Source organism: Propithecus coquereli, unplaced genomic scaffold (assembly GCF_000956105.1).
Source record: "Propithecus coquereli isolate 6110/MARCELLA unplaced genomic scaffold, Pcoq_1.0 Scaffold169, whole genome shotgun sequence".
Classification (NCBI taxonomy): domain Eukaryota; kingdom Metazoa; phylum Chordata; class Mammalia; order Primates; family Indriidae; genus Propithecus; species Propithecus coquereli.
Genome location: NW_012141524.1, coordinates 3,519,002 through 3,532,333, shown reverse-complemented (window position 1 = coordinate 3,532,333; position 13,332 = coordinate 3,519,002). Strand labels below are relative to the sequence as shown.

Below are 13,332 nucleotides of genomic sequence, written 5' to 3'. Positions count from 1 at the left end.
ATGCTCTATGGCTGTGTAGCTCTTGGTGTGTTGCTCTTTTTCTATGAAAAAACTCTTTAACATGTGGCAAGTATCACTCCTCTTCTTCATCTTTGATTTGCTTTGTACTTTTGTCTGTCTTTTTAATATAGAATTTTAAATGATTATGAATCTATTAGTATGTTCCTTTATATTTTCTTCTTTTGTTTTTATACTTAGAAAGAAATTTCTCTTTTTCAAAATCATACATATATACAAATATTTTTTCATTTTTGAAATGTTACAATTATTGCTTATTAAATTGTTAAATGATCTGAGTACTGTTTCTGTATATTCTATCATGTTTCATTTGTCTTCCTGATGCTTCTTTACCAGTACTAGGCTTGTTTACTTACTGAATTTCATAATATGTTATATTATCTTGTAAAGCTTGCAAGATATAATTACAAAATAATATACTCCTATATAATTTTCAATTTCAAAATTTATAATGTTCACCTATATATTCTATATAAACTTAAAAATATATTTTGGCATGTTCCAAAAAAAAAGAGAGCTTTGGAATTTTTATTTTGGCATCATTAAAACTAAATTATTACTTAGGGAGAATTGATTATCAGGAACACTATTTATCTTTTTCTAAACTTTTTGTATTTTTCTCTATTTTGTAGGTTTTTTCGTGTAATATGAGCACACATGCATATGACTTTTTTCTATGTATTTTGTATTTTATATTGGATTAATTCACATTCTTATTAACAATATAAAAGCAACCTGTTTCTTTAGGAAATTATTGAAAATTTTTCCACTATTATATAGGGCATTTTTTGCTATCATATCTCTTTAGAGATTCTATTGTGAAAATAGTTTTGCATTAATTGTTTTACCCTTTTCCACAATTATATAGGGCATTTTTTGCTACCATATCTCTTTAGAGATTCTATTGTGAAAATAGTTTTGCATTAATTGTTTTACCCTTTTCAGCTCTTAATTTTATTTTAAAATTTAAAAAAAAAAGCTCCTTAACATTTTTTGTTCATTTTGTTTTCTTTTAAATGAGGAAAAAAGTCATTAACTATTACTCATCAGATGATTTTACTACACAAAAATAAAATATTGTAATAACTAATAATATTGTTTCCAAAAGTTCGGTACTTCTCTCCGTGGCGCAACAAAGAATGAGGACAAGCGTTTTGAGGAAAAGAAAGTGAAGTTTATTAATTTGCCTGCAAATGAGGAGGATGGCAGAATCTCATCTTTTAAGATGGCCCTTTAGGGCCATCATCCTCCCTTTAAGCAGAAATACAGAGCTTTTAAAAGGGAGTTTTCAAGTTTGGGCTATTGCTGTTTAACTATATAGCATCTTCTGTGAAGACAATCTCGTGACCTCTGCCTGGACAATTCCATTGAGCCATCTCCTGTGGTACAGAGATAAAAGAAAACAAAGAACATTCCTCTGCTCTTCTGATTACTCTCCTCAGGCAGGAATGCAGGTTTTAATTCCCGAAAAGAGTTGGGGGGGGGGCAGTTAAAAAGACAACTCGTAATACATTTTGCCCTTTTTGAGGCCCTTACCTGTGTTACAATACGGATAAATTGATTTTACCCTCATTATTGTCAATATTATAAATATTCATTGCCTTATGATATCATATAGCATTTATCTGCTTAAGTATTTGATATATGACAATTTCAGACTCCAAATCCCTAAATTAACTATGGTTATTTTTGGAGATCAAAATTTAATATCTAATGTTGCTATCTATATTTTAGGTTAGTGGGATGGTTTGGCCATGAACTCAGCACAAGATTTAAAATGGATAACAGTAAGTGTATTCAATTTTACCTCCTAAGTCATTTTATTTTAACTGCATTTCAGTTTTCATCTGTCTTTGTAGTATATGTAATATACATGCCCCATGGAAAGTGCACTTTGAAAATGCCACTGAGAATTCTTAAAATAAGAAATGACATTTCCAGAGTGTAAGACTACATGTTTATAGATTTTAGCATGAGTTCGAGTGTATTCCTTTGTAGGGAGATAAAAGGAAATAAAGTCTAACACACAATACATGTGGCTTGGTCAGATCCCATCAATATGGTGTGCCCAAAACATCGGGCAGTGAGGACAGGAGGGAATTTGGGGTTTGAGATCAGATCTGGAGAGACTTGGGTGTTAGTCTCATTTTGTTGCTTAATAGTTTTGTGATCTTGCACAAGTTATACCATCTTGGATCATTGTTTTTCTTTTCCACATATCTAATATGAATAATAACACCTATTTAAGTGTTTGGTTTAAGGGTTTGTCAAGTTCAAAACTACAAACCAGCAGCACCATAGCAGTACTTTAATAAATATTCATTTTATGCCTCTTTTTTTCGTAAATAACCTCCTTTTGTGGCTTTTGCCACATACAAAGAGTGTAGCAATCTCAATGAGCAGTTAAACGTTAATGGGTAGAAGCGAAACTATACCATACATAGGACTCACAAACTGCACTGCTTTTTTTCCTGAGTGATTCTATTTCTCAATTACATGGGATATAGAAAGCATCACAGGTGTTTTGAGAATTCAACTTGATCCTTCAGATTCCTTCAAACCCCAAGATAACGTTTTATATATGCAGATGCTCCTCCACTTACGATGTAGTTATGTCTCAATAAATCCGTTGTAAATTGAAAATATCGTAAGTGAAAAATGCACTTAATACACCTAACCTGATGGTCACCATAGCTTAGCCTAGTCTATCTTAGACATACTCAGAACACTTGCATTAGCCTACAGATGGGCAAAATCGTCTAACATAAAGCCTATTTTATAATAAGGTGTCCAATATCTCAAGTAATTTACTGACTACTGGACTGAAAGTGAAAAACAGAATGGTTGTATGGGTACTTGAAGTATGGTTTCTACTGAGTGCGAATCACTTTCCCATCACCGTAAAGTTGAAAAATTTTTAAGTCCAACCACTGTACATGGAGAGCCATCTGTATTTGGATTTACAACATTCAAATTACAAAATAGGCTATTCCTGTCAAATCAGGAAACCTGTATTTTATCTTGTCTGTTGAAGTAATCAGCTCTGTTATTATGTAAGTTAGTTAAATCCTTTGAGATAGATTTTCTTATCTGTAAATAAAGGAATTAAATTAGATCGGGGTAGGCAAACTTTTCTATGAAGGAGGAGACAGAAAATGTTTTAAGCCTTTTAGGCTACACAGTCCCTGTGGCAAATACTCAACTCTCATTGCTGTGCTAAAGCAGCCACAGATGACACACAAATGAATAATTGTGGCTATGTTCCAATAAAACTGTATTTTAAAAAACAGGTACTGGGTCAAATTTGGCCCATAGGCCATAGTTTGTCAAGTCCTGGATCCAATGAAAGCCATAATGTTTTGGTTTTTTGTTTTTTGTTTTTGAGACAGAGTCTCACTCTCTTGCCTGGGGTGAGTGCCGTGGCGTCATGCTAGCTCACAGCAACCTCAAACTCCTGGGCTCAAGCAATCCTCTTGCCTCAGCCTCCCAAGTAGCTGGGACTACAGGCATGCGCCACCATGCCCAGCTAATTTTTTATATATAGTTTTAGTTGTCCAATTAATTTCTTTCTATTTTTAGTAGAGACGGGGTCGCTCTTGCTCAGGCTGGTCTCGAACTCCTGAGCTCAAACGATCCGCCCGCCTCGGACTCCCAGAGTGCTAGGATTACAGGCGTGAGCCATAATGTTTTAACATTCTTTTGGTCGATCTTAGCTTTAACTTGATCTGGAGCTAGACATCTTAATCCTATTGAATTAAACTTGTTACAATTCAATCTACTTAATTGTTATTGGGATAGTATCTGCTATTAATTTACCTATTTTACAGACCATACTTAGGCAGATCTTTTTTTAAAGCTCCCTCCCATACTTTTCCTAAGAGAAGCCACTTGATCTAATGATCCTAGAGCAAAAAGTCACCTTCACAGGTCATTTCATTCATATTTTTCTGCCTTTAGGTGACATTACAATTATATATCATTCAAATTTTGATGTTCTTTCTCATTGACATGGTTTCATAATAGAAAAGCAAAGCATGGGCAACACAAGGAATGGTGCCTTGGGAATGGGAAGGCAGGGGATTGGGTCCAGAAAAACTTCCGGAAGAGGTAATTTTTATCTTGTGTCTAAAGGTTCTCGTGGCTCCATTGAGTTTCTCTTAAATATCTCAGAAATCCTACCTAGGAATAAAAGTTTAAGTTTTACTCCTTTACTCTCTACCACTTTACTGTCTTTATAGACACTTTTTAAGGTACATCCTGTATAAAATGACATGATATTAATTTTTCAGAGCTGCAGTTAATCCCTGGGGTCAGCGGATTCCGAATCTCAAATCCTCCCATTTTGTTGGTTTGTTCCTTACAAGCTAGTTTAGAGGTAAGTGACCTATGTTTTAAACTTCCCCCATCTTTATCTTTCTTTTGAACTGACTGTGACAATTTGTAGTACTTTTTCTGCTTTTTTTTAGCAGAAATTATAAAGCATAATTATAAATGTGTGCTGTGCATGAACAATGGACAAAAGGCAGCATTCTCCTTTAGGAAAGTACCTGTGTGGTGATTGTGTCCTTTTATTTGTATCACCACCCCTAGCACATGCTAGGTGCATTGTTGACACATAGTAGATATTAAATGGAACTCAGGGGGAAACACAGGTTTTGTTCCACTTAGAATCTGTGTAAACTTGAATAAGTTGCTTAACCTTCTTTTGATCTCTCTATACACTAACTAAACATGCAATATTTTGTTCTTCATTAATCCACTCGTTCAACATGAATTTATTGAGAAAGTATTATGTGCCAGATGTTGTGATTACTGGAGACTCTGTTTCGTCTAGCTCGGTGTGAGTCAATGAACTGACAAAGTGCTATGTGACAAAGCACAGGAAGACTTATTTTAAGAAGAAAAAAAAACTATGACTAATCAGAGTAAAACAAAGATTGAGTAAGGTTGCCTCATGATGTAGGGCGGGTGTTTTGTTTTTTACTAAGGCTTCTATGCCTTTATGTCCATATATAATTTCTACAATTACTAACTCAATATTTTCCTTTAAATGTGTTCACATTTTTACTTAAATTTAGTCTCACCCTGAAATTAATATCCATAAAATCAGTTAGTTTATATACAATAGATAGATAGATATACATATCTAGAAAATAAACTGATTCCTTAAATATTGTTAGAGTTGGACTAAATTTATTCAAGTAAATATATTGCTTAATAATTATATACTGTATAGTTAATAATAATATTAACATGCATATTAAGTCAATATATATTTTATATACATATATTTAAGTAAAATATATTTTAAGTACATATACATATATATTTCTAACAGAGGCTATACGAATTTTCAATTTTTTTCTTTAATTCTTGCTCAAATCATCTAGTTTATGATACTTCAGGAAATTCTGTTGTACAGGATTCCAGCATCAAATGAGTGACTGGATAAAGACTTTCAAACTTCCTTCCAAATTCTAGTTCTAGAATTCTGTGAACAATTATAGCAGTTTCTCATTCTGGCCACTGGATGGCAGTGTCAAGTTCCTCTGTTTTTACGCAACTTCACCACCGGATAGTGATAGTATTCTCATTTCATTCCATCCAGATTTAAAGAGCACCTACTCAGTTTGACCACTAGATGGAGCTTGTGCTGTTTTCACTTGGCAGAATTTTTTTTTTTTTTAACTTGGAAAATAGACCCAGTAACGAGATTTTTCAGCCAGTGATACCTTTTTTGAAAATTGTTTTTAAGCAAAAATATGCTTAGTAAATCAGATGATGATATTTGAGTTGTTTTTATGCTATCCATTCAGAGAAACATTTTGTTTTTAAAACAAAACAAAGTTCCTGCTTTCTTTGCAAGTTTTATATCAGGGATAAGATGAATTACAATATGAAAAGCACTAAGACATACCTATCTATGGAAGAGCTAGTACTTGAAGAAATTTCCTCTGATTTACTGTATCTTCGCAAGTGACTTCTCAGACGTATCTAGAGATTTCCTTTTAGGCACTCTCATTTTGGTATGCTCTCTGCAGCGGGCTGGCTGGCTTTTCTTCCAGTATTCACCCTTTCGCTGTGGAAAAGGAGGCAGATTCTTATTTTTCCTACCACTTTATTTTCCTTCCGCACTGTATTACAGTCATCTAGACAAAGTTTTTATTTTTCATTTACAATCTGAGGAGTCATTTATTTTTTTCCCTTTAGTGTCTAAATTTAAACCCAGCAAAAGGACCCTAAAAGCCATGAGAAAAAGGGTATACACTTCTCTGGAGCTTATCACCTAAGTATTTCTCTAGAGCCCCTTACTGAAGTCATTGACTACGGAGGCTGTATTCTAAACAAATCTTTAGTTAATCAAGCCTTATGTAGGTCAAAGTGTTTTTTCAAAATTCTTCCCCCCCATTATAAATTACAAAATAATGCATTTATAATAATTGCTTCCCATTCTGTATCTAACTATTTAAGTGTCCTACTTTCTAGACGCTTATGAGCTTGCCATGTAAGTAAGCATCAGTGAATTTAACCATGTTATTACTTACCTTATCATTTTAAAATAGTTCATCGCATTGTAGGAGATAGGGAGTTGAAGTTTGAATAAATGAAAGAAATAAATGTGTGAATCAAACTGCTGTCATTGTCTCTTCTTTCAAAAAATATTCTGCATAGTCAAATACCAACTGGAGGAGAGATTCTATATTTGAGAATCAATTGCACATAAGTAAGACCTCAGATTTTCAGTGCAACGATTTTTAAAAAAGATATTAATGTAGCTTTGCTTATAATTGCATGAATATACGATTGATTGATATTAAAAAATAGCACCTTATAATCAGTTTCAAACTGTTCATTATATTATTGGATCTTAATCATTTATACAGTAATTTCTTAAATAGTCTGGATTAAGAGAAAGGAGCATGAGGCTGGGACTCAGGAGGTAAGTACTCGGTCCCTCTCTGGACACTAAGAGTGACCTCACACAAGCAACAGCTACTCTTGAGTTTATTTGCCTCGATTTTTAAATGAAGATGTTTGGACTAGATTACTTCAGAAGTCCCCTCAATCTTCCAATTACTTATTTGAAATTAAATAATACATTTATATTGTATTTTGAAAGTTCGTATTTATATATAGCAATAGGTAGACAATTTTTAAACCCTTTTGGTATAAGAATTCATCACAAGATAAATAGCTTCAAAATACAAAATTAGAGCATTCAGTTAAAATTCAGGGAGAGTCAAAAGACTCAGAACACAAAAATGCACTATGTGTTTCCTCACAAAGTTATTAGGAAGCCAATTTTATGAATTTAAAAGAAAAATATGACAAATGAAAACATCATGCTATATTTATTTTTCCTATTTAATCTTATCTAACTTTCCTAGCTTTGTGTTTATTTTACTCAGCAAGAAAAAATAATCCAAGTAATTAAAACTCTGCCAAGAATTCTCTAATAAGCAGAATAGTTTTCAAGCTACAGTTCTCATTTTTTTCTAATTTTAAAGTTATTTTTTCTCAATATTGAAAGCATAAAATTGATATACAAAAATAGGATATTTATTCTATTTTCCTGCTATTAGACCCTCTTAATATTTTTATGTGAGACCTCAGAAGAGACTTTTACCCCCAAGAGAAGAATCTAGGATTCCCTTGAAATGCAGCTGCCCTGGGTGTGGTCGTAATGTGGGAAATAGTTTTATATTTAAGTTATTTTATTAACAAAGAGTAACAACATTCCACAGTATATTAAAATTGAAACTATTTGTCCTAAAAAACAAATTGGTTTCTAATTATAAGAGAAATCTGTAAGAGCAAGACCCTCTAACCCCTTTAAAAAATTACAGACTTAAGTAATGTTCCCCCAAGTCTTACTAACTTATGGATGCAAATGAACCAAAATATGTGACGAATTAAAAGTAATTCATCACACTTCACCTCTACCTGCATATTATGCCACCTATAGCAGAACCATAAAATTTCCTAGAAATTACTTATTCATTAGAATTTCCTAGAATATTACTAATCTCTGGAGAGAATCTTGGAAAGATTCCTCCCATCATTTTTTTATTCTAAACCTCACAGTCAAACCACCAGCGGCCCATGCCTTGCCTGTCGCTGCCCTCCGAGAATGTTGATTCTTGGCCCTGATCCACAACTTGGCTGGCTTCTCTTGAGTCCTCAGTGTGCCAAGTCTACCTACCTTTTGTTTTACACAAGCAAAGGAGGAGATACTTCCTACCAAATTCTGTGTAAATTCAGGTCACCTGAGTCCTGAAGCAGTATTGTTTGCACCTGAGATCTCAGTGGCTTATGAAAGAAAAATATCAGCCTCCACTTGCAACTGATATCTTTGTAGGCTTCAGACACAGGCTGAGGTCTGGTTGAAGAGGGAGACAGACAAGTACCCTTTTAGTCTCCTCTCTTCCTTAGATACCGTTACCTTCAATGCAACTCCCATTCTCTCCTTCGGCTAAACCCACAGCTTCCATACAACATAGTTCCTGAAAATCTATGCCTGAATGGTTTGAGTCCTATTAGAATGCCTGCCCGCGCAGGCAACGTGTACATACAAAAATAAATACTTTCACAGGCTTGATAAAGTCTGGTACCACCAAATGACCCTATCTTTGCTCTTGATATTTTTGCTCATAATACAGAAAGGGGACATTAAGTGGCAGGCCAGTGCATCATGCTTTGTTTGCAGTTCACTCAGTTCTTATACGTAGGATGTATTTTTAAACTCTACTTGACCTTAAGAGATAAGCCAGAAAAGCACATCTGTTCTGACCCCTAATGTTCCAATACCAGTTACTGTGTGCCCTTGTCACTCATCTTCATATAAGACACCTCAGGCAGCAAAGGCAGTATTTTCACACCAGTGCTAGAGTTTAGAAGGGGAAAAAAAGAGGAAAGAGGAAGGAAGGAGGAAGGGAGGAGGAAAGAAAGGAGGAAGGAAGGAAGGAAGGAAGGAAGGAAGGAAGGAAGGAAGGAAGGAAGGAAGGAAGGAAGGACCAAATGCTTCAGTAATAATAAATGTATTTTTTAATATTATTTGTTTCCCTGTCTGAGAAAACTTAGCTTTATTATTTAACTGCTTGTTTTCTTACTGTTCAACTGAGAGAGATGTAGGAGTCAGTAAAACAATTGTAAATAATATTGGTAACACCACTTTCCACGTATGCGTGTGTGTTTCACTCATATTGCACTTTTTGTGGACCACACAAACTTTACATCAGAATAGAATAAGCCTTTCTGGATATGATTTTATAAAATAGTTTTGGGGAAAAAAGCTTAAGTTTTATGATATTTAAATGCATTTATTAAGGTGAGTTTTACTTACTCAGTTCATTTAAAATAACTCTGAAGGTATGTGATATTAACTTAATATTTTCTTTTGCAAGTATTCTTTAAGTGATACTTGTACAATTTTTCTGTCATGGAAATTTCACCTTCAGTTTTTAATGGCAAAGCATTTAAAAGAGGACATGCTTTTACAAAAAAGATTATGTAAAGGGGATGTTTATTGGGAAAAAGTGGACATTTCCTTTTTTATGCATGATTTACACTTACTTTTTGCTTCTTTGTAAGTGAATAAAACATTTAATCCAATTGTTTCTCATTCTGCAGATCTTTAAGCAGGCAACTATGAAAGCATTGAGGAGAAAATCTATTTTGCTGACTGGTTATCTGGAATACCTGATCAAGCATTACTATAGCAAAGATAAAGGAGACACCAAGAAACCAATGGTGAACATAATTACGCCATCCCGTGTAGAGGATCGGGGTTGCCAGCTGACGCTAACATTTTCTAATTCTAAGAAAAATGTTTTCCAAGAACTAGAAAAAAGAGGAGTGGTTGTAAGTATGTCCCTTGCTTTTCCCCAGCTTTTCTTTATGGGCTGCATGTTGGGGATAAAAATTGGATCTTTTGGTTTATTCAGTGTTCCATGTTATTTCACACCAATCAGTCAGTTAAGGATAAATTAAGTGCCAAGGAAGCAGTCAGCATCGGGCTAACTGAAGGGCTAGAGATCTGTCATTTCTGATAAAAGAGAAGGAACCACAAATTTTAGTGAAAGGAAATAGTTTTATGTAACTTATTCATCCTTTCTATAACAGTTTGGGCAGGAAATAATTATTTTATAATTGATCAGGACATGTTTTCACTAGTTTGCACTAGTGGAAACTTCAATGTATATTTATTGGATAAATGGAATTAAAGAGCATATCTATTTAGTGAAGGGAAAAAGAAATCAGTCTTGTTTAATTGCTTGATAGAACTAAGTTATTTTCAACCTTGTGACTTCAGTCAAAAAGGATATATAGACACTTCTCATGAGTGGTAACATTACAAGGTATATATATTTTTTTTTAACCCTTGATCCTATGCAGCCTTCTTAATCTCTTGGAGAATCATTGGTAATAAATGTTAACTGAGAAATTTCAGAGGAAAAAGTTGATAACATATGTATTTCTCATGATAATGTAATCTAAGCACTGTTCCACTCATGTGGACCTCCAAACCTTTAGGAGTGGTTACCGCCAACACCAGGGACACAAGTCAAAATATCAAGATTCCAGATCAAGCTCTGCCATTTCCAAGCTCTGTCTGTCCTCTTGGGAAAGTTCATTAAGATCTACTGGCTTGAGATTTTTTTCCATCTGCATTTCGGGTGTAAAAATACTTACCTCAAAGCATTGCTTTGGGAATTTAATGGGATGGCATACATATACCATATGCTGTTAATATATTGTCTAGTCTATGGGGGATATTTCTTCAAGTTAGCCATGGTGATCTTCAGGCCAGGTCAGATTGTGCTACTTCAGGACCTACCAGCATTCCCAGGGATGTAACCCACTCCTTACCCGCAAGGTCAGAGATTAGAGAATTAAATTTAAGGATCATTTGCTAAAATTCTCCAGATCCCAGTGAGGTTCTCATTCATTTAAATTTGTCCAAGGGTTCCAGTCCTTCCAGAATTTCCCCACAGAAAAATTGCCTATATGATCTATTGGATGCTTAAAGAAGCTAACTGCTGAGTGGACTTCAGGAAAGTACTTTGGATATTCATGTACCAACCCATTATTATTTTAATTATTATGAAGAGGAAAGATTCAAATAACATAAAAACGCTATGTTTTACTTAACATGAAAACAATTTGCTTACCTATTAATTTTTGAGGAAATCAGAATAAATGCTTTGCATAAGTTCATCTTGAATGTAGATTTTCAGTGTGTGAATAATGCTAACATTATTGTGACTTCATTTATCTTTGTCCCCACAGTGTGACAAGCGGGAACCAAGTGGCATTCGAGTGGCTCCAGTTCCTCTCTACAATTCTTTCCATGATGTTTATAGATTTATCAATCTGCTCAATTCTGTACTTGACTCTACAGAAACAAAAAATTAGCAGTGTTTTCTAGAATAATTTAGACAAATTATACTGAAAGGTGCTGTACTTATTTTACTGGTATTCATTTTTTAATTATTGAAAGTATTTCAAAATTGACTGTATGTAACTGGCAATAAATCATATACTTTACAGAAAAATCTGATATAATTTTTCAGTCTGTGGCCCTGAGGAGTCCACATGGCTGTCTAGTCTCTTGGTGTGTGGGGGATCAAAGACTATATTGGTCCAAGTATTATGTACACAGTCTCAATTAGCTGTCACATTTCATGGTCATCAAAAGGTTTTATGTTGGTTTAATTTATAATTTGACTGACAAATTCATAATGTATGTGGAATTCTTGTGTTAGTTTTGAAAATAGTACTTTAGTTTGAACTTACCAAGGAAAATAAAATACATTTCCTGGCACAGTGGCTTTCAAATGTTTTTGGCCACAATCCACATTATTACTGCTGATCTCTAATGTCGGTCTAGAGACTCTTGGTCTCTAATATCAGAGACCGGTGTTTATGTATGTATATGCCAAATTTTATTAATTCTAAGATATTTTTGTCATATTTTAACAACTTTGAAAGATGACATCTTTCAATTTTCGATCAATAGCTTCTTACAATCACGGTTGGCATTCTCTCACATTACCATCTCTGAAATTAGCATGCTTGTCATAATGAATAGGTACCATCTTATATTTGATTTAAAAAAATGGTACTTTAGCAAAAGTAAAAGCTTTCTAAATTATTTGCCTGTGCTCTGATATTTATTATTCTATTTTATCTCATTATAAGAAATGTTGGTTGAAACTCATTAAATTGATTTCCTCACTCACTCTTGCGACCTGATCCACACTTTCAAGAATGTTCTTAATGTTATCATAATCTCTTGTTTTTTTAATGGTAACTTCCCTTGAGATAAGAGCTTAGATTTACTCTTTCTCCAAAAGTAGTGAATAAATCATCCCAAGATATTTTTTGAAGATTAGAACTAGGAAATGAATGCTTTTATCCTTGGACCTCTTTATGTCAAATCTGTGCACCTTGCTTATCCACTATGAAAACTAAAGTTACACTCAGCCCTGTTGGACTTCACTGGTTTTCAGTTGTTGATACCACACCCGCTATTTATGAATTGGCAGGATAGTCTACATTTATATACATAGCCAGCAAGAAAGAGCGACTATGACATAATTACTGCTCCTGATTAAATAAATTTGAATGAATTAAACTAACTTAGACAACCTCTTTGGATGGTAGACCTAAATAGTAAAATGTGGAACTCTGACATCAACACCTACCATCACCAGCAGCTACTGATATTTATCAAGTACTTATCATTCACTATGTATTGTGCTGTGGTACTTATGTGGTATCTTGCTTAATTGAGTGGTTACATAATTGCTTTAATAAAGCTTCCCACTGACACTCATCTTCATAGATGGAAGAGTTCTCAAAACCTTAAAACTCAACCATATATGGCTTCATATAGAAGGAATCACTTTTGAACCTCACGGTGGTAAACAAAACAGATGTGTTTTCAGTTCTCATGGAACATGGAGCTTACTCTGTAGGAGAAACACATATTAAACATGTAAATATATAACTACAAATCATAACTTCTATGAAAGACAAATAGATGAGACTATGAGCAAAAAACCCTGAGGGATGGTTGAGTGAGGAAAAGTTTTTGAAGGTGCTTCTAAGTTTAGGCTTTAAAATATTTCATGCTAATCACATTAAAAGTTTATCAAATTTATGTACAAATTTGTACTCATCACCCAGGTTAAGGAACAGAGCGTGAGTAACTCTTTAGCTTGTATTCTGCTCCCTTGCCAAATTCAGACATAACCACTGAATTATATTTTATCGTTCCCTTATTTTAAGTTTCTTTCTGGGCTATCAGTA

The 13,332-nt window shown here is 34.0% G+C and overlaps 1 protein-coding gene across 1 annotated transcript in view; it reads left to right on the top strand.

Moving 5' to 3' along the window:
- Positions 1–11,578, top strand: part of KYNU (kynureninase) — a 155,563-nt gene extending 143,985 nt beyond the window's left edge. The window contains exons 10-13 of the mRNA XM_012641740.1: positions 1,753–1,805; positions 4,308–4,393; positions 9,649–9,879; positions 11,308–11,578. Of these exons, the coding sequence (XP_012497194.1) occupies positions 1,753–1,805; positions 4,308–4,393; positions 9,649–9,879; positions 11,308–11,433 (496 nt within the window). The 3' untranslated portion in view covers positions 11,434–11,578. The remainder of the gene's footprint in view (positions 1–1,752; positions 1,806–4,307; positions 4,394–9,648; positions 9,880–11,307) is intronic.
- Positions 11,579–13,332: the final 1,754 nt, after the last annotated feature.